The sequence below is a fragment of the Lynx rufus genome, unplaced genomic scaffold (assembly GCF_022079265.1).
Source record: "Lynx rufus isolate CCGP_SWC_20201006 ecotype Redwood Valley unplaced genomic scaffold, mLynRuf1.p SCAF_23, whole genome shotgun sequence".
Classification (NCBI taxonomy): domain Eukaryota; kingdom Metazoa; phylum Chordata; class Mammalia; order Carnivora; family Felidae; genus Lynx; species Lynx rufus.
Window position 1 is genome coordinate 21,401,860 of NW_025814838.1, and position 21,028 is coordinate 21,422,887.

Genomic DNA, 21,028 nt, shown 5'->3' on the forward strand with positions numbered 1-21,028 from the left:
TGCTCCTCAGGCCTTTTCAGCTGCTATGAGTTGGTTCATTCATCCAACACATAGATACCCAACAGTGGTCTGGATGGTAGATACGGTAAGGGACAGGAGAGACCAGGCCTCTCAAGGCACTTGTCACTGTCCTCCTGTGCAGGGGAGCCAGACTGTGTGCAAGTAAGCAAACTGTGAAGAGAGACATAAAGAAGACAAATTAGGGGCACCTGGCTGGTGTAGTTGGTAAAGTGTGCGACTCTTAACCTCGGGGTTGCGTGTTTGAGCCCCATGTTGCGCATAGAGATTACTTAACCACAAATATATACATAAGGAAGACAAATTATGTGAAACAGAGCAGCAGAGATACAGACGAAGCAGGGTGTTCAGTCTGAGAGGTGACCTTTATGCTGAGAGCTGAGACCTGAAGGTCAGTGAGCCACAGAGCCATGAGAATGTTTCAGACGAAAGTCAGGTGGCCACAGCACCGAGGGAAGAAAGAATTTGAAGAGTTGGAGGAAAGGAAAGGGCAGTGGTCCGGGACATAGCACAAGGCAGTCTGACTTAACGTTCATTGAACAACCATGTGTTGGATACCTTCCATGTGCCAGCCACCCTTCTGGGTGCTGAAGTTCAAGAGTGGGGAAAAGAGAGAAGTCCTGCCCACCAGGGATCCACATTCTAGTTGCAGGAACAAGTTATAAACAATAAACATAAAGTACATGAATTATGCCTGGGTGGCTCAATCGGTTAACCGGCTGACTTCAGCTCAGGTTGTGATCTCACAGTTGCCGAGTTCAAGCCTCAAGGTCAGCTCTGTGCTGCCAGCTCAGAGCCTGAAGCCTGCTTGGGATTCTGTGTCTCCCTCTCTGCCCCTCTCCCACTCCTGTTCTCTCTCTCTCTCTCTCTCTCTCTCTCTCTCTCTCTCTCTCTCAAAAATTAAAAAAAAAAAAATGTTTTTTTTAAAGATGATTAAGAACTTCCGGGAAAAAAAACAGAGGGGACCAAGAATGGTAGTTTAAGTCAGACACAAAAAGCCACATATAGTTGGATTCTCTTTCCAGGAGTTGTTCAGAACAGACAAATCCTTAGGGACGGAACAAAGATTAGTGGTGGCCAGGCGCAGGGGGATGGGGCAGGGGCATTGGTTGCTAATGCGCAGGAATTTTTTTGAGGGGTTGATGAAAATGTTGTGGTGTCCTTGTGGTGATGGTTGCACAACTCTGTGACTATACTAAAAAGCACTGAATTGTGCACTTTAAAATGGTGAATTGGATGGTGTGTGGATTTTATTTCAATAAAGCGGTTACTATAAAACAATGCAGGACAAGGTTCAGCGTTGGTAGGGGATCGGGGTGGGCCTTGTTGAGAAGATGACACTTGAGCAAGAACTTGAAGGAGGGGGCAGTGAGAGGTCCTTCCCAGAGTAGAGGGACCCTAGCATGAAACTTATTTTGAAGTTTCCTGTTTTCTTATATATTTGTGAGACTTTGGCATCCTACTCCTTATGTTCGTGGGGTGTCGTATGTTTATTGCATATCTTTTAGTACCAAATATTTTGGCAAAATCAAGGGAAGAAATTGCTCCGCATTTGACAGTTGTATTTATTCTGTGGCATCTGGCACAGAGGGTAAGGGCGAAGGGCCGGGGCGAGGGCCAGGGTGAGTCCTGGGACCGCCCATCGCCCGCCCATCGCCCGCCCATCGCCCGCCCATCGCCCGTCCCCGGTAGTCTTGCGAACCGGAGCCCGGGGCCGACTCCGCCTACGGATTACGTCAAGGCACACCCCGCCCTCCGGAGGGAACAGTACGCATGCTTTGTGCGGCGTCACGCACGCGCTCTCTCCCTTGACCTCTGACCCGCCGGCCGCCCTTGAGCTGGGGGCCGCGGGGCCAGGAAGCAGCAGCTCACGACCCCGAGGCAGAGCGGCCACCATGGTGAGGCCCGAGATGGGCGCTGCCCGGGGGCGGGGGGGCCGTTTCAGAGCCGGGTCAGGGGCGGCGAGCTGCGGCCGGGCTGCGGGAGCCGCGCGCCGCCTCGTGCCGGACGGGAAGCGGGGTCCGGGGGCGTCGTACCGGGAGGACCGCTACGGGCGCTGGCGGCCTCGGGGCGACGGAGAGTCGTTTGGCCGGAAAGCAGGGAGGGCCTGGCCGGCCGCAAAATGCCCAGCGAGTGCGGTCGTGGGCTCCAGCCCATGAGCGCACAGCCCCAGCGGGAGGCTAGGGCCGACCCGGGAGCCCCTGCTTGGCCCCGCAGGTAGTTGGTGGTGTCGCCCTATTATTGTTCCCCTTTCGCAGCTGACCAAACGCTCTCCGAGACTTTGCCAAGGAAGTGGCAGAGCTAGGGCTTGAACCAGGCCCCTCGACACCGAAAACTGAGCGTTTCTGCGGTACCATTGGCACTTGGAGCCAATCCACAGACCTGGGCCACACTGGCTGCGACGGGTGCACCTGAGGACCCTATAAAAATGCATGGTCCTGAGCTCTGCCCTCGGAGGTTCTGTCAGTTCCCCAAGGGATTGAGGCAGTCAGTTTGGGGAACCATTTCTTACTATTAAGGATAAGGAAGCGGCTTGCAAGTGCCAGGCCCTGAGCTGAGGCCTTACGTGGGTTCTCTCGTGTAATGCTTATGAAGTTCGTACTGTCATTGTCCGCATTTCACAGCTAAGGAACCTGAATTTCAGAGTTTGATTCGTCTAGGGTCATTCATGCAGCAGTGTCTGGTTTTGAGCCCGGTTACTGCCATTTTTTGAGGACCCACAACGAACGGTTGAACTGGGTCCTTCTCATTTGTGCGTGTAACTTTGAGCCACCCTCAAGAGCAAAGTTAAAAGGTTGCTCTGGGGGAGTTTGTATCCTAAAGGAGGAATCAGGCAGGTCTGTGAACTAGAACAGCATATTAGTAGGAAAAGATTGTGCTGTGGGAGGATAGACATGGTAGGAGCCTGGGGAGGTTTCACTTGGGGGGATGGGGGTAACGTGTTTAGTGTTTTATTTATTTTGAGAGAGAGGAGACAGAGCATATGAGTGGGGGGGGTGCAGAGAATCTCAAGCAGGCTCCACACTGCCAACACAAAGCCCCACATGGGGCTCGAACCCACGAACCATGAGATCGTGACCTGAGCCAGAGTCAAGAGCCAGACGCTTAACCAGCTGAGCCACCCAGCACCCCAGGCTGTGTTAAGTTTTGCAGGATGTTGGGTTTTGACTATCAGGGTAATAGGATATTCAAAGTTAATGGCTCTCTTTTTTGGGGAGGGGTGGTGAAAATGTTCTGGAACTAGTAGTAGTCGTCCATGCATTTTAGTGTATTTACAGAGCTACGCGAATACTCTAAAAAGCACTGAACACTTGACAAGAGTGATTTGTATGGTGTGTGAATTGCGAGCTGCAGACATTGGGGTAAAGAAGTCAGAGAGCTTGATCTCGAAGTAGGTGCGGAGAGAGGTGAGGGGAGAGAAGACCAGAGAAGTTGTCTGTAGCCAAAGCTGAGAACGCCTGACTGAAAAGTGGACTGAATTTGCCGGCAGTGGCAATGGCAGAATTGTGTGTGTCTTGGGGGATAGCTGAAGCCCTCCAGCAGAGGGAGTGGTAGGCGTTTGGAAACCCCGTCTGGGGGCATGGCATTGTTGCCGACGGTGACCTGTTTAAGTGTCACGTTGGTTCACATACCAGTGGGCTGCTGTGCCGGCCATAGGCGGGGACCCCAGGCATAGATGTTCCTGACTGCCCTCCTGCTTAGTTGTGATGCCAGCAGCTGTTTGCAGGGGCTCTGGGTGAACAGAGCCCCCTCCTGTCTCAGTGGATCCTTGAGAAGGGAGTGAGTCTCAGTGATAGTCTCTGCCCGCCAGCCCAAGAACCTGGAACTGGGCTTTGAAGGGAACATTGCACATCGGTCTGTCTGAAAGCCAGGTCCCTTCTTGATGCACTTAACATGAGATAAGCCACATTCCCGAGTGTCCCCAGATGCTTTCCTGTGGCCTTCTGCCCCACCTGCAGAGCTTTGGTCCTTCACTGGGCTGTGTTCCTCAGATGAGAAAATGTATGTGTCCTCCACAGTGGGTTCCAGGCTTGGCGACCTGTGGCTCTGATCTCTGCTGCTTACCCTGAAGTTTGGCCTCAGTCGGATGCCATGGCAGCTGGTTGTTCTGGCCCAGGGTCTTCAGGCCCAAGTGCCAGTGAGTGGACTCTGGGATGTTTTAGGACTTTCTAGAAGAAACCTCACCCAGTGGCAGTCTTCTCCACCTCTTGTAGCTGGCAGAACTGTGAGCACATCTGACCCACGGCTGGCACTGGGTACTGAATAGGTGGATGAGAAACTTGGCTGCACTGCCTGGTCTCTAGACCACTGAGCACCAAGCAGGGTCTGGTCCAGAAGCAAGGTAGCTGCTGGGCTGCTGTGAACCTGCCACTGACTGTCTGCTTGGTTTTATGTGGATTGCCTCCTGAGGACCTTGCAGCCCCCCTATGAGGAAGGTATTGTTCTCCCCATTTTGCAGATTAGGGAATTGAGGTTCAGAGAGGTTGAGTAATTGGCCCAGGACCACACAGCTAGCAAGAAGACAAGCTGGGAGCCAGATTAGAGCTGCAAAGCAGCCCTCTCCCTCTTCTTCCATGCTGCTTTCCAGCTCCTTAGGAGTGTAGGCTGGCTTTTTGCAGCCTTTTCCTGTGAGGAATTAGTGGATCTATCAAATGAGTTGCCTTTTTGGGAAAAGCTTTGTTACTCCATAATGTCTGACCATTGTCAGGTTTTTGTGAAACAGTATATAATAAATGGAAACCAACATTTATTGAGTACTTATTGTATCAACAGGCTCCGTGCCAGGCAGTTTACAAGCATTATCTCATTAAATCCCTGTGACAGCCCTATCGTGTCCCCATTTTACAGGTGAGAAAACTGAGGCTAAGGGGACCTGAGAACACGTTAGGAGCACACAGCTGGGATTTGTACACGGGTGATCCCAAAGCTTGCCTGTATGAGCGCACATCATCCCCTGGAGATGCCCCCCACACGAACCTTGATAGCCTCAGTGGACCAACCAGGCAGCTCCCTTGGTCAGTCAGGGTACCCTCTGAAACTAGAGGCTATCCCCACCTTTTCTGCAGCCATGGAGCTCTGGCAGCAGGAACGACAGGGACACCATGCCACTGTGGTTTGAAGCCTGCAGGGGTGGTTAGGGGGGCTGCCCAGTTACACTCTGAGTTTCTAAGGTTCGTTATTGAGCAACAGCCACCATCCCGGGGCAGAGAAGTAAGTTGAAGGGCAGTGATGGGTGGAGCAGTGGCCTTGCCCCTAGGCGTGTGGCAGCAGGTGAAGGTGTGGTCTGAGGCCGAAGGGTGTGTAAGCCGTCACCTACTGGCCTGTCAGCCTCACTGTACCTCAGACGGGGCCAGCCGTCTACCTGGGAACCTCCAGTCCCACTTGGGAAGGGCTTCGGGCCTGGACGGAGAAGTTGGGAGGCTTCCCTCCCTCCAGTGCACACAGTATTGGTCTTGACTCCTCTTTGCACGCAGCCCCGCCCCTCCCTTTGATCCCTGGACAGAGCCTTCACTGAGCTTTGCTTTCTGGTGTGAAATAACAGGGCTTATGAAATTTCCATTTACGTGTGAAATCCAAACCCACTTCCATTTTTTAATTCCTGCTAATGTCCCAGAACCAACATCCCGCCCTGCCCATAAGGGCAAGTCCACTGGAAGCCACACAAAGCCAATTCTGGAATCCGGATTCCCCTGGCATCTCACAAGCCCCTCTTTGGCCTCTGGGTTGAGTCCCTGATCCTTGTCAGGTTGCTGAGTTGCCCTCCCTGCAGGATCCTCTGTGAGGTGGGCAGCCTGAGGATGCCATGGCTGAGAGTACCAATGTCAGGGTTTCCTGCCCACGTTCCCCCTGAGTACTAGCCGTGTCCTTGGGCTCGTCATTAAACCCTGCTGTGCCTTGGTGGCTTGAGGTCTTGGGTTAAATGGCACAGTGCCTGGCACCCAGGCTCAGTTGATACTTGCTGACTGATAGAACGTCTAACTACCGACAAGTGCAAGAAAGAGTAAGGGAAACCACGGGCATGTGCCCCCTGAGCAGTGTCGGCCTGCAGTGAGGCCTGTCTGGGCCCTCTGCCCGCCCTCATTTGTACCATCGCACACACCGGTCATTTCCGGTGTGCTGTCTGTATCGTCTTTTCTCCATAAGGGCTGTACGTTTTCCCATCCCGGCCACCTTCTTAGTCTTCTCTCCAACGACCTTACAAGTCCCCTATGCTCTTGGCTGCTCCCGGGACGGCCTTTACACTTTTCTCCTGGTGGGCTCGCCCTGGTTCCTCTGCCTAGAAAGCCCCAGTATTCCCATTGTGATCCTCTCTGCCCTCGAAATCCAGCCCAGTAGAAATCTCATCTTTTTCCAATGTCTCCGTCTCATTCCTGAGGTTTCCTTCCATTGCCTTTCTATACTTCTGGTCATGCTTAATGAGGCTCTGTGTGCCCCTGTGGTGTGTTGAATCACGCGGTCTGGGAGTAGAAAACCACCATGCTGTGCCCTGTAGAGGCTCCCCCTGCCAGGCCAGGCCAGGCCAGGCCAGGCGGTGTACGGGAGCTCTGAGGGCACCGCAGGGTTCCGTGTGTCCTTGTGCGACTGTGCTGGTGTTTGAACCAGTGGAGGAACCGGTGACCAGTCCTGTTTTCCCTCACCAGTTAGTTGTCTTAAATGCCTCCCTAGTGGGCTTTTTGCTGCTGAAAGGTGGAGCCTCTTTTTCTCTTTTGTTGTGTTGATTGCAACCTTCGAGAATAGTCTTGGGAGAATTGGGGTGGCTCCAGGCTCCCTGAGTTTCCTGCTGGTAGAACAAAGGTTGGGACCTCCAGTCTCAGAAGCACTGGGTGAGTTGGTGGCAGTGGCTGGTCTGGGACCAGCCCCTGGTTCTGGCTCCAGGCCATAGTGTTCCTTTGGAAGCTTCTGTGCCCTGCAGCCCCTTTGTTTTAGCTGTTCTGTCCTCGGGTCTGAAGGCCAAGGGAGGGTCCCACTTGCCTCTGGGAACACCGTCAGGTCCACCCCAGCCAGCTCTCCAGAGAGCATCTGAAGCCACCCAAAGCAGAAGCCTTTTATCAAGGTAATTTGGATTAAGTTGCCTGAGGCTGCTGCCCTGGACTTCATTACCTCAGATCTCCAGAAGCCTTGCCACTCAGCAGCCATTTCCAGGGTCCCATCTCTGGAAAATGCAACCTGCTAACCAGGTACCTGCTTTGCCCACAGGCCAAATACCTGGCCCAGATCATTGTGATGGGGGTGCAGGTGGTGGGCAGGGCCTTTGCCCGAGCCCTGCGGCAGGAGTTTGCAGGTAAGTTGGAGCCCCAGTCTTCCCCCTGGGCTGGGAGCTCCTGCCCCGGTGAGATTTTCCTCTTGTGTATGGCCCCTCACCATGGGTCCATTGGGATGCCAGCACCCTCTTCTGGCTGAGGTTCTGGCAGTCTGGGGCATTTCTAGGGGGTGGGGGTGGGGGTGGGGGTATTGGACTTCCCGACATTCTCGTGAAAGGGAAAGCTGGTTGACTTGAACATTAAGGCAGGAATGGGCAAACTGGTTCACCTGACCACGTGTTTTTATAAGTAAAGTTTTACTGGAACACAGCCATACCCTCTGGCTACTTTCAAGATTCGAGCAGTTGCAAACCCAGATTTTAATTGGTGCGCAGAGCCTGAAATATTTATTCTTTGATCCTTTAAGAAAAAGTTTAGTGGACCCTGATTCTAGGGTCATTGAAAGGGAAGGGGTCACCTGAGCCACCTGCTTGGCTGGCCTAGGTAGCTGATGGGCAGCCAAGTCTCAACTGAGCTATTCCTGCCTCTTCATATCTGTGCGGCTTCACTCTGCTTCCCATTGTAGCCTAGAGCTCCCTAACTTGCTGTGCACTGGGGATGACAGGGCAGGGGAGAAGAGAGGAATAGAACCATCTTGTGGTCTAGGTTGGGGACCAGACCCTGCCCCTGTCCTCCAGTGGAGTAAATCTGTCCTCACTTCACCGTCCCCCACCGCCCACCCCCCAAAAAAAGCCACTCCTGGAGAAGAGATGTACCCTGTCCCTTGTGTGTGTCTTCTCCCGTGCCGCCTGGCAGGCTGAGCTGCCCACTCGGAAGGCCCAAGGGGAACCTCTGGGCTGCTGAGGGCTGAGCACTCACCCATGTGTCTACATAGCCAGCCGGGCAGCAGCTGACGCTCGGGGACGCGCTGGACACCAGTCTGCAGCTGCCTCCAACCTGTCCGGCCTCAGCCTCCAGGAGGCACAGCAGATTCTCAATGTCTCCAAGCTGAGCCCCGAGGAGATCCAGAAGGTGAGGCCACTAGGCTGGCTCTGAGACAGGTCTTGCCTCAGAAGACCAGAAAGGGGGGGATCGGGCGGGAGGAGTCAGGCTACAAGGGTCTTCCAGAGTGAATGTGGCCTGGTAGAAAGGAGCAGGTGCTTGGACCCCTGAGTTACGGCAGCCGCTGTCACTCGTTTGTTTTTAGGCCCAAAGCAGGCAGTGGCAGGGACAGAGCGGTTGTTGGTGGTAGACAAGCCCCTTCCCTCTGTGGGCACCTGTCCACCTCTCTGTCCCCCAGCAGTCACATGGGCCTGCGGGGCGGCAGGGTTGAACCCTTTGGCTTTCCTTCTTTGTCATTTCCTAGCTCCCCCTGCCTCTGTAACCCAGAGCCTGCACACCCTCTCACCGTCTCCCCTCCCCTGCAGAACTACGAACACCTATTCAAGGTGAACGACAAATCCGTGGGTGGCTCCTTCTACCTGCAGTCCAAGGTGAGTGCTCTTTGATGCTGGGAGGGGACAAGTCCAGGGCCCTTCTCACTGGGGGGGGTCCCTCATTCCCAGGCCCTTCAGAGCTTGGCAGGCAGGCAGGTGTGCCGGGCAGTCCCTGGTGTCCCAGCCTCAGGGAGGCCCCCCCTAGGCTGCCACTCCCTCTGGCTGCCTCAGCTCCCTGGGGCCCAGCCAGTTGGGCTGAAATGTCTGGGCCCTGTGTCACTCTGACAGTGGCCCTCCCAGCAGCCATGGCTGTGAGGGAACAGGACCACTGGCGGGTGAAGAGCAGGGTGTGGCCGGGCCCTGTCCCCCTGGGAATGCTGGGCACCCGTAAAGGAGGCACTTGTGTTTCCCAGCTGTTGGCTCAGACATGCCCAGGGCTCTGCAGGGACTCGAAGCTGGAAGGACTGCGAAGGGCAGAGGCCCATCCCACTCACTGCCCTGCCTGATTCTAACTCCCTTCCAGGTGGTCCGAGCCAGGGAGCGCCTGCAGGAGGAGCTCAGAATCCAGGCCCAGGAGGACAGAGAGAAGGAGCGGATGCCCAAAACGTGACCACTTAGCCCCTCCTGCACCCTGCCCACCACCTCTAATTTATAGCTCGGTAATAAATGTCTGTTCCGCATTTCTCAGTGCACACATCCACATTCCAGAAGGCAGACTGCTCTTCCTGCCAGCAGGGAGGGGGGAAGCCAGTAGTACCGCATCCCTGTTAACATGACTTTGACACCCCACAGGGCTGGGGTGGGTGAGGTTGGCAAGAAGCCAGCCCAGCCCTGCCCTGCCTGCTGAGCTGTCACGTACTGGACAGGGCCACTCCTGCCCTCACAGCTCCAGTGCCAGGCCCCTCCTGCGATGAGCATCCCCGCCCTCAGGCCTGCCCTTGCCCTTCCCACCGGGTCCAGAGCCCCAGGCCCACAGGCCCACGGCTCAGTCACAGGCAACCTCTCCCTGAGCTGGGTTTGACTCTAGCATCTCTGGAATCTGGGTGGAATGCTCCAGTACAGGGAGAGAGAGAAGCCTTTGCCAGACTCTCAATGGACGAGTTGTGTCTTCCCAGAACTAAGGCTCTTATCAGGGTCACAGCAGGTGGTGGTAGGACCAGGTCCTGCGTCACCTAGAATCTTTTCCATCTCTGCTCCCTCAGCACCTGCCCCCTCTGGCCGCTCCCTCCCCGAGGCACCCACAGGGTGGGAAGGAAGCCCCAGAACAGGGCTTCTGGGTGCTGCGTTCTGGGGGTGGGTGACCCAAACCAGGCACAGGATGGTTCCCAAGCAGGGTGGCTCAGCTCGTGGCACAGCCAAAACAGAAACTGTCTTTGCAACTCAATTTTATTGTTTCTTTATAAACTTCCTCTCACATGGAGGAATATATTGTTATAGTCATTAGCTTATCTCTTTTTTTTTTTAAACTCTATGCTAACAGCAATGGAGCCAAGAGGAGGAAAAACATAAGCTACGATAGAAAGGCACTTAGAACCTGTTAAAATACTGATATCCTGGAATGTGCAACAACAAACCCACAACAACAACACGTACACCAGCCCTTTCGAGCCTGGTCTATCACCGAGTCACATGCTGAGCTAATGTCACCTTCCAGTGCCCTGTTCCTCTGCTCCCTGGGCTTGAGTCTCAAACCCCTCACCCCCAACTGGGGATTTAAGGCCTGGGTCCTGGGTGGGGCCCGAAGAAAGGAGACCAGCTCCCTCCTGCTTTGCTCACAGCCCCTTCAAGGGGCAGAGCCAGCACTGCGAGGCCCTGTCAGGGCAGGCCGGGTCAGGGTGACCCCTCTAGGACAGAAGGGCAGTCCAGGAAAGGGTGGGGTCTGCAGGCTTGCTAACCACCCCGCTGCTGGCCTGCAGCTCCCAGTCCTACAGCAGGGGAATGGAGTGCTTGGTCATGTGGCCAAGGACCGGGCAGGCCTTGGAGCCAGAAGTCCTGACTGCCAGGCCAGCACCTCCCAGGTGGCACCAGGCCACCTCCAGGGAGGAACAGCAGGGGCTCAGGGTGGGGAAAGCGTATGTGCTGCGGCCCCAAGGCCTGCTAGGGTCGGGCTGTGGGCTGTAGGGCATATGGAGCACCAGCATCCTTAGCTTATTCTGGCCCATGCCAGTGAAAGTGGGGGGCGGGGGGTACCTCTAGGACAGAGGCTCAGTTGGGAGGAGCCAAAGCCAAAGGAAACAATCATGTTTTAAATCCAGGCACCTTCCTCCAGCTTCCCCTCCCCAGGCACAGAGTTGGGGCCCTCCCATGGCCATCCCGGTTCGCTTTACCACCCCCAAGCCCGGGGCTTTCTGTCCATGGCCTCTGGAAAGGTCCCATGCCCAGCACTGGCCTGGAGCCCTACCCCTCCTGTGTGCTGGCTGTGACTTGGCACCCCCAGAATTGGGACTGTGTCCTAGCCTGGGGTTGTCCCCAGCCAGCCTCCCATCTCCTGACACCCTGCAAGCTTCCATGGTCCCTTGTGCGGAGTGGCACTGCCCTGGGCCAATCCTGGTCCCACTTGCCCCCTGAGCCAAGCAAGGGCCCCAGGTCCTGGCATCTCTCTTCCTCGCTTAGGGCTTTGCTCCCCACATCCCCAGGGCTCCCTGAAAGGAGAGGGAGAAGGCCCAGTAGTGAAGGGGCAGGTGAGTGGTCAATGGGCCCCTCACTTGGGAGAGTGTCCAGCCTGGACAAGGGGCTGACCCTCCATGCTGGCTCTTTCCGGACAGGCTAGTGGTGAGGGGCAGCTGGCAGAGCGGGCCTCCCTCTCGGAGTTTGGAGGCGCCTTGTCATAGGGATAAGGTGGCTTTTTCCTGTGGCTTTGCCTGCGTCTGTCTTGCTCTCCCTCTGGAGGGTGGGCCAGAGGGAAAGGGGTCCAAGAAGCCCCCAGAGCAGGGGCCCAGAGAGGCTAGGCAGGACGGGAACATGGCTGGCGGGTGGTCATGGCAGGGAGGGGACAGGTGACCTACCCAGGCTGGTGACTGGATGAGGGAGGATGGTGGAGGGCCAGGGCATCTGAGGACTAGGTGAAGGAGAGGGCAGGGGGTGGGCTGGAGGTGAGCGAGGCCTCAGCACCCAGGAGCACAGCTCTCCCTGGCTAGCAGGACCAGCTTCCCCTCCGGAGCCTGGGACACCACCAGTGACCTTCTAGCACCATCCTTGCTGCCCAGCTTGTCTGGGGCTGGGTCTGCCTGGGGGACACAGCCAACCAGGCCCCAGGGGCAGGAGGACATTATTGCTATTTCGCAGAAGAGTTTCCGTTCGTCGGGGGCAGGGGGCCGGGAGCTCCTAGCTGGGCCGCAGGTAGCTGTCCACCAGGCGGGTTCAGTTCACCACAGCCGGCTTGAGCAGCACGGAGCCTGGAGGGATGACCACCCAGCCCGGAGCGAGTGCCTCTGGGCTGCTGGCCGCCGAGCTGACGCCCGTGGACAGGTCCAGCACGGTGCCCGGCAGCAGGGGGAGTCCGTCAGGGCTCGGCCGGGAGCGGCTGTTCTCAGTCCTCTCGAGGGGTGTCTTGCGGCCCTCCACGCCCAGAGACCTGGCTGGCACTGCCACGCGCCCCTTCTCCCCCTCGGCCTTGCCGCCAGCGGAGCCAGCGAGGAGGGAGACCACAGGCAGGCCCAGTCCACCAGCCCCAAAGGGTGAGGGCAGCAGCGGGTTCTTGGCCAGGTTGAGGGGCAAGACGGGGCCCGGCAGCCCGGGGCCCATGCCCCCTGCACCCCCACCGCCCCCGCTATTGCCACACGCCAGGGCGCTGAGGTCAAGGGGGCCGGGGGCCAGGGGCAGGGGCAGGCCAGGCAGGCCGGGGCCTCCAAAAAGGGCAGCGGGGTTGGGGATGATGATCTGGGCTCCGCTGACATAGGGGCCGCCATCGGGGGTGGGCAGCGGTGGCTTGGGGGGCGGGCGCAGTTGCAGGAGCTCTTGCTGCTCGTGAGACACGAAGTGGCCGTGGGCCTTGATGTGCTTGCGCAGCGAGCTGGGGTCCGTGTAGCGCTTGTGGCAGCCGGGCATCTTGCAGTAGTAGGGCTTGTCCACGTAGTGGGTGCGCGTATGCTTGAAGCGGTCGCTCGAGTTGGAGTAGCGCTTGTTGCAGCCCTCGTAGGGACACACGTAGGGCTTCTCACCTGCAGGGCAGTGCCGGCGTGAGGGGCCTCTCCCCAGCCCAGCCTCCTCACTCTCCCCCCCCCCCCCCCGGCCCCAGAGAGCTCCCGGAGAGTGGGGACTCTCTGACGTGGGCGGTGGCGTCCCTGGCACCTGGCACGAGATCTCTTCCCAGCTGGGGGCAGCAGGGCCCAGGCGCTGAGCAGCTGGCCTGGTCCCCGGTCACACCCCAGCCCTGCCTGTGGCCTGGTGGTGTGCCCTCGGCCTCGGTCCCGTGCTTCAAATTGTGGGTGACAGCGACCACCTCCACCGGCAGGACCACACATTTGCTTCCACACTTCCAGGAAGACCCTGCTGGGACGTGGCCCACTGTGAGCGCTGCAGGAAAGCTCGCCGGGCTGTGTTCCGGCTCTGGCTCCGGAAAACGCCTCCACATTTACTAAACGTCGGTCGGGGAGCCACTTCTAGGCTCTGAGCCTTTGCAGTGTGGCCGGCCCCAACCAAGCTGTGCTGTGAGCGTAAAACACACGGGGTTGGGGGGGAGGGAATACACACCAGATTGTGATTCCACAGACTTCGTGCAATCTAATGTCTCATTGACAGTCTTTTAATATATCGGGTTTGAGAAAATACATCATTGCAATTCATTTCTTTCCTTTGTACTTTGTGTAATGCGGCAATGAGGATGGGTTTTTTTGGTGGTTGGGAAATTTAAAGTCAGGTATGTGGGCGTGTCACCAGGCTGGCCCCACCGTGTGCTGGGGCAGAGCCAGGAGGAGGCACGCGCCGCCTCACAAAGCCTCACAAACAACGGTGCTGAGTGCCTCTGAGTGCGGCACCTGGAGATGTGTCTGTGCCCCAAGGGCGGATGCAGAGGGGACCCGCGGGAGAGGCTTCGCCCAGAAGTGGCACTCGCAAAGCGACGACTGCACGGTGCGATGCGTCCCTCACCCCTTGACTGCCCCGGGGCCAGCCCTCCAGCCCAGCCACTCACCCGTGTGCGACCGGTTGTGGATCTTCAGGTTCTCCAGGCGCGAGAAGCTCTTGCTGCAGGTGGGGCAGCGGTGTGGCTTCTCGTTGGTGTGCGTGCGGATGTGGATGAGCATCTTGTACCTGCTCCAGGGAGGGCACGGTGCGGGGAGGGGGGAGGGGGGGGAACCTCGACTCAGTTCGCGGGACTCCGGAGCCCCTCTCCCCCGGCCCCCCTCTCGCCCTCCCTCACCTGGCGTTGAAGCCGCGGCCGTGGCGGGCACAGCCCTCCCAGTGACAGCAGTACCCTGCGTCCTTCTCGGGCTTGACGTGGTAGTCGTTGACGTGATCCACCAGGTCCTGCAGGAGCTCGAAGAGCTGGTTACACTGCGGGGCCGGGGAAGGTTCTGAGTCTACGCGGGGCTGTGCACACTGACCCCGGTCTTCCTGGCCACCCCCCCACTCACCTTGGCCCAGCGACACACCAGCTGCTTGGGCAGGGGTAGCTCTGGTGAGAGGCACTTGTCCTTGGGGGCGGTGAGGAAGGAGGAAGCAGGCAGGTGCAGGGCCCCCCCGGAGCCCAGAGGCAGGAAGAACTGGAACGAACTGGGGACGCCATCCAGATAGCGCAGCGGCTGGAAGTCCTAGGGGGAGAGGGGAGAGACAGAGCTGGTCAGTGCGCCCTGCTGGGCCAGCAGGTCCCCACCACCCCTGTCTCCTGTGGCGGGTTGTGTCCCCCATGAGGACATGTCCCAGTCCCAACCCCCTGTACCTTGGGTGTGACCTTAGTTGGAAATGGGGTCTTTGCAGATGCAGTCAAGGTCATACTGGATTGGGGGGCACTAAATCCAGTGACTGATGTCTTCATAAGAGAAAGGGGGATTTGAACACAGAGACACAACAGAGGGAAGAAGGCAAGGTGACACCAGAGGCAGAGACCGGAGTGACACAGCTACAAGGCAGGGAACGCCGGGAGCCAAGAGAAGCTGGAAAGAAGCAAGGAAGGATTCTTGCCAGAGCCTTGGGAGAGAGCACAGCCCTGTTGAGATCTCGATTTCAGACTTTAGTTTCCACAACTGTGACAGAATAATACATTTACGTTGTTCTAAACCACCCAGTTTGTGGTCCCTTCCAGGAAACCAATACACCTCTTTCCAGAGCCCTTATGCCCTCCTCACCGGGGCGGTGGGCACTGCAGGCAGGTCCCCATTGCCCTGGCGCTCAGGGGACAGCGAGCTGCTGCCATTGGGGGAATCCAGCCCAGATGGCGGTGACAAGCTGAGGTCCACCAGAGGGGCAGCCGAAAAGCGTCCCTCTACCTTCTCGGGGAACTTGGGGTTCAGCAGGAAGCCTAAGAGAGAAAAACTGTTCAGAGGTGCTGGGGCTGAGGGTCCTGTGAGTCTCCCACCACGACCCTGGAAGCAGATGCCACCCTCACACCCCTGGACCACCCTGGGACCCCACGCATCTAGCAGCAGGCTGCGCACCTGACCAATGTGGCCCGCATCACCATGAGAGTTCAGACATCGGTCAAGATAAAGAGTGGAAAGTACCCATTGAACAGGAACTTGAGGCCAGACCCCTGGCTTCCTGTCATACTGGTAGGTAGGGACCTTTCGGACTTTTCCTGGGCCCCTTCCTGATTCACTGCTCCCTTCTGGAACACCAGGCGTTGGGGCCAGGATGCCTCCAGAGCCTCACACCTCACATGTGTAGGTCGGGTTTTCAGGGTTCAGTGGAGGCAGAGTGGGAGTCCTGAGCCCCAAGCACCCCCTGAGAAGATCTTGCTGGGCTCGGTCCCCAATCTCTACTGACCTGACCTCAGAGCCCAGGAGTTGGGTCACAGGGCCTTGTCACTACTTGTGAATCCCCTGCCCCCTGCCCCCCCCCCCCCCACCGGCCCCTCTGTGTCCTCCCGGAGGCCTAGTTTGAATCCTGGCTCTGCTGTGCCAGCTTCATGAACTGGGCAGGTCATTTGCCTCCCCCTGGGGACAATGTCACTTCCAGAGACAAACTGCTAAGGATAAATGGACAGAGCTCTAGGCTGAAAGCTGCTAGGGGCTGTGGACATCCTGGTGGACACACCCTAGACATTCTTCCCACTGCCACGGCTTCACTGGGACCCGAGACCTCCCTGCCTACTGGGGGTGCTGTACCTGAGGGCGGGGAGCCTGGAGAGCCTGGGGTGGGGCTGTCGTCCACCAGGCCGAGCTCCCTGTGCAGAGCTCGGTGCCGGACTGCACTCAGCGCCCTCTCACGCTTTTCTCTCGCCGCCCGGAGCTTGGTGATGCTCAGCTTCAGGTCGAGCGGCTCGTCCAAGGAGTGCATGGTGATGGGGGCCTGGGTAGGAGGTGGCTGCAGGCAGCGGGGGGATCCCAAGCTGGTTTTCAGGCAGGAACCTGGGAGAGGACAGGAGCTGTGTCGTGAGACTGTGACCTCAGGCTTCTCCTCGGGCTGCACCCGTTGAAGCCCACAGGGGACGGAGCATGGATGTCCCGCAGTGTGAAGGCCATCTCCCTGGGAAGGGAGGCCCTCTGAGTGGCTCTGGTCCAGGGGGCAGGAGGAGAGCCAACCACCTACGGACAGCTTCCATGTCCGCTGCCCTCAGGTCTTTTCTGGAGGCAAAGCTCAGAGAGTCCATTCAGCCATGAAACTGAGTTTTAGAGACACTGCCTCAGGTCACAGAGCTAGAAAGTGGCAGAACTACCAGGTTCCAGGCCAGATCTCCCTGGAAATGGCCAGCCATGTCCCAAAGGTTATTTCTGACCGAGGGAAAAGTGCTCGGGATCACATGCCCGGTTTGAGCCTGAAGACCCAGAACCAGACCAGAAGAGCAACAAGTATCTTCCAAGGCAGCCGGGAGTGGTCCCTTAGCTACCAGTTGCCAAGGGCCCACTGTGCTGGGCCCAGGCAGCTGTGACCACCTGCAAGGGAAGGAGGCTGAGAGTGTGTCTCGGGCAAGCTGCAAAACCTGGCCCAAAGGATGGGGGTGCAGACAGGTGGCCTTGCCTCCCAGCTGAGGTCCAGAGAGGTGCCCACGGGCCTGGGACCCAGAGGGCTCTGGGCCACCACCAGGGGGCAGCAGGGGACTGTGATCCAGGCAGGCTAGCCAGGGACAGGGTTTGGAGGGAAGTGGACCAGCGCTGGTGATTAATAATAATATATATATATATGTATATATATATATATATTATTTATTTATACACACACACACACACTTTTTCAGTGGCGATGATATTCTTTTATTGTAAGTTCTCATGCTGTTATTTTCACTACTTCCTTACAAATTCTCAATGGTGTCATTTTCTTCACGTACAAATGACAGGAGAGCAAGATCAACTCTCTATTCCAAACTCAACCTTTTTCCAGGGGCAGCCTTTCGCATGTGGTCAAAAGTGTTTCCTTGCATTTGTTCATTGAGAGGATCACACCCTGAAAATCTATCTGCTGAACAAGCTAACACTGTGAGACACTCTACATCATTCACCAAATCCACGTTTGCATAATTCAACACAGGACATCCCTGTAACCACCACATGGTAAATGACCGTATATTTCAGTGTCTGTCAGTCTCTGCCTGGGAATCGGAGTGGCCCACACATGTGCAGACCTGCTTGATGCAGCAGGAAGGAGGAGGGCAGCCCCCACGTCCCCACTCATCCTTTTCCCAGGCCAGGCACCTCAGCAACTTAAAACAGTTTTCTCTGTTTTCATGTGTCTGCACTGACATGCTCCACGTCTGCCAAGACCCTCCAAACACACAGGGAACAAGGCGGCCCCCTCCCTCGATTAGGACCCTCTGCTTCTAGGACATCCCAAGACCCCACCAGCACATGGCTGATAGCAGAGCTCACGGAAGGGCAGCTGCACTTGGTGGTGGGGCCCCATCTGTGACTTGACTTGTCCCAGTTAAACTGCATCAGGTGGGAGCAGTCAGATCTGTCTGGATTTGCCCCCCAGGCCACGTAGGGCCAGGGACTCCCAGTGATGCAAGCAGGGCTGGCATCAGGCTGCCACCCTGTCCTTTAGGAGTCCCAGACCCAAAGTGGGCAGGTGGGTGAGTGACAGTGATGGATGGATCTGGGCCCCTTCCACTCTCCCTCTGGCTGGACACGGAGCTGCCCTCTGCCTGACCCCCCTCCCCCAGTTATGTCTGTCTGTGTGTCTGCCTGTCCCTCCACCTGTTTATTTTTAGACACAGGCCCAGTCCAACCTCCCTGAAGCTCCTCTGTGCTGGGAGCCTGGAAGGGGAGGAAGGAAGTAAATATTTATGCTGATTAAGAATTCAGGAGCCAGGAAGGGCTGGTGGCCTGGTCCTTCAGCTGGCCTAGGGCCACAGGCCTCCCCACAGCCTCTGTCTCCAACCCCCACCACCAACTGGACCTTCTGGAGAAGGGGACCATGAGGGCAGGATGGTTTGGAAACTGGGAACTCAAACTGACACTTCCATTGGTAACCCTGCCCAGGTAACATCCTTTGGCATCTGCCCTACTGGCTTCTGCCCCAGGCCAGAAGGGGTCCAGGGAGGGGCCCTAACCTGTGGGTCCCGCAGTGACCTGCGGGAGTCACTGTCTCAACCTAGAACTGGGGAGGGCCCTTAGAGGAGCCTGTTTCCCACAGCCGGGCAAGCACAGCACCCAAGGTGGGAGTGGGGACTCCAGCAGCCCCCTTAATCAGCAGGCTCAGTCCCCAGAAAACCACCTCCTGCGTGCACGCGCGCGCGCGCGCGCGCGCGCGCGCGCACACACACACACACACACACACACACACACACACTTCCTGCCACTGGGTTCTGCCCCCGGAGGCAGGGGTTCATCTGGATGGAAGCCAGAACCCAGCCCAGAAGCCCAGCCCCCCACTCCTGGGGAAGGAGCGAAAAGCCACCCCACAAGCCCACACTTCCCAGCACACCCAGCCCCAGGCTGGCCCCACCCAGAATTTTCCTCCGAAAGGTGGTCCCACACCAAGGGGAAGACCCCCATGACCGGTCTTCCGTCCTGACCTTGATCAGCCTCAAGGTGTCCCCTGCCACTTCCCACCCCCAGCTTGCAGGGGCCATTTCTGAACTGGGGCTCTGCTCTTTGTTCCGGGGCTGCGTGGAGTGGGGAAGGTGAGAGCCAGGGTGGCACGCTCCCGGGATTCTGAGGCGATCGGCATGGCCTGGAACCCTGGGGGCTGGCGCCGTGATCACCTCCGGTAGGCCAGCCACGCCAGCACCCGATTCGACGCTCTGGACAACCAGGTGGGCTGGGGAAGCGGGCCCCCCGACCCGTTTCCCAGAGGCGGCCAGGGACGTTCGGAGGGGTGACGTGCCCGGCTCGGAGGGAGCAGGCGAGTTTCGGAACCAGTGGCGGAGCCCGGAGCCGGCAACAGCGGGGCAGCGACGCGGCGTCCGGGCTGCCGGGAGCGACCCCCCTCCCCGCGGGCGGGCGGGCAGAGAGGCGGCGCCGAGGTGGTCGCGCTGCCGGGCGCCGCGCCGCTGCTCCAGCTGCGCAAGGAACTAATTAGAGCCCAGGGAGCTGGAGGAAGCGGGGCGGCGCGGGGACCACCGGGGCGGCGGGGCGGGCGCGGGACCCCGGCCGGCCTCCCCGCGGGGCGGGGGTCACCCCGAGGGTGGGCCGCGCGGGACCCCCCGGGGCCCGGCCCCCGCCCGCCGCGCCCGCCCCGCCGGCCCGGCCCAGACAATGGCCGCTATTGTGCGCCCGCCGGCCGCCGCGCGCAGACGGCCCCCAGCTGCAGCGCCAGGCGAGCGCCCCCGCCCGGCCCGGCCTACCTGGCGGCCGAGCCCACCCGCGGCGGGCGGGGCGAGCGCGGGGGGCGGGGTGGAGGGGGTGGGTGGGAAACGGACTCCACCAGGGAGCTGTGGCCTGGGGTGGGACGCACGCTGGTTGGGGGTGGGGGGCGGTCAACATCCGTCCAACACCTACCATGTGTCAGGCACCGGCTGTCCATGGATTCTTGGAACCCTCTAAAACCCCTACTGGGAGTAGGTGCCCACGACGACCATGGGGAAACTGAGGCTCGAGCTCACCAGGCTCGGGAGTGGGCTGGACTCTGCTGTGAATAAAGCCCCTCCTTCCCTCCTTGGAGGAGGGCGGCTGGTTGGCCGGGAGCTTGGAGGGGTGCCTGTGTGGGTGGAGGGGATAGCTAGGCATACCCACCCTGAGAAGCTCTCAGGGGCTCCTTGCCGAAGCGAGAGAGAGAGAGAGAGAGAGAGAGAGAGAGAGAGAGAGAGAGAGAGAGAGAGAGAGGTCAGAACTGTCTGTAGGTTGGGGGCTCTCCCTGTGCACGCCACAGCAGCCTGGGGCCATATAAGAGTTACCCCTTATTCCCAAGGCAGTCCTGAAGCTGCCCTTTGGTCAACCATGCCCATCTAGCTAGAGTTTAGGGACAAGGGCCCAAGATGCACCTCTCAAAAGTCCAGTGGCTTTCTTGATATCTCATGAAAAGGGGAAGTAAGTCCCTTCCCCACCCCCCCACCCCCCGGCCACTTGCTCCATGGGTTCCCTGGTGTTCGGTGACTGGGTCATCACTATCAACATGCTGTTCTCATAAATGGGGAAACTGAGGGCTGGAGGGGGAAGCGAGCCCACTGCAAGCCATGAGCGAATATTACATTACAACAGGACCAACAGCCGGCTGTTGGTGGTGAGGCAAAAAGCCAGCACCTGTTAAAGCAGGTGCTGGTCATCTCTATTTTACGGATGCAAAACCTGAAACTCAGATTGAGTGACCTGTCCAAGGTCACACAGCTTGTCGGTGGAAGGACTGGCTTTCTAGCCCAGGTGAGTCCAGAAGCCCATGTTCACTACTGGCCCCTCCTGTGCTCACTGGGGGAGGGGAGGCGGGGGAAGGCAAAGGTGCTCCAGCCGGGCACACCCTCCCTGCCCAGGGGTTTGTGGGAGCTAGGTACAGAGCCTAGGAGGGGCAGCAGCAGTGGGTGGGCGTTGGAGGGGCCAACTCTGGTGGGGGGGGTGCACAGGGAGGCTTGGAGAGCTGAGGGCAGATATGCTGCCAAAGCAAACGGCCCCACATTCCTGGGAACCGCTCCGGCTCCCTCCCTGCTCTGGCCAAGAGCTCCACCCTCCTGGCAGCCGGGCAGCAGGGGCTGGGGGCAGGGGCGGAGCCCATGTCTCCGCACCCCCCCTTCCTGACCAGGCAGCAGAGCACGCTCCAAGTACGGGTCAGACCACCTGGGTCTCCAACTTGGCTCTGCTACTTCCTGCC

General features: G+C 58.4%; 2 protein-coding genes across 2 annotated transcripts; one reads left to right on the forward strand and one right to left on the reverse strand.

Moving 5' to 3' along the window:
- Positions 1 to 1,601: 1,601 nt before the first annotated feature.
- On the forward strand, positions 1,602 to 9,375 carry PAM16 (presequence translocase associated motor 16). Its single transcript, XM_047087761.1, has 5 exons — positions 1,602 to 1,916; positions 7,216 to 7,300; positions 8,155 to 8,291; positions 8,687 to 8,752; positions 9,219 to 9,375. Exons 1-5 carry the CDS (start codon positions 1,914 to 1,916, stop codon positions 9,303 to 9,305), a joined length of 378 nt encoding a protein of 125 aa, XP_046943717.1. The 5' UTR covers positions 1,602 to 1,913; the 3' UTR covers positions 9,306 to 9,375.
- Positions 9,376 to 11,996: 2,621 nt separating this feature from the next.
- On the reverse strand, positions 11,997 to 16,129 carry GLIS2 (GLIS family zinc finger 2). The gene is made up of 6 exons (XM_047087760.1): positions 15,958 to 16,129; positions 14,980 to 15,152; positions 14,269 to 14,445; positions 14,055 to 14,188; positions 13,827 to 13,945; positions 11,997 to 12,855 (listed from the first exon to the last, which is right to left on the reverse strand). Exons 1-6 carry the CDS (start codon positions 16,127 to 16,129, stop codon positions 12,056 to 12,058), a joined length of 1,575 nt encoding a protein of 524 aa, XP_046943716.1. The 3' UTR covers positions 11,997 to 12,055.
- Positions 16,130 to 21,028: the final 4,899 nt, after the last annotated feature.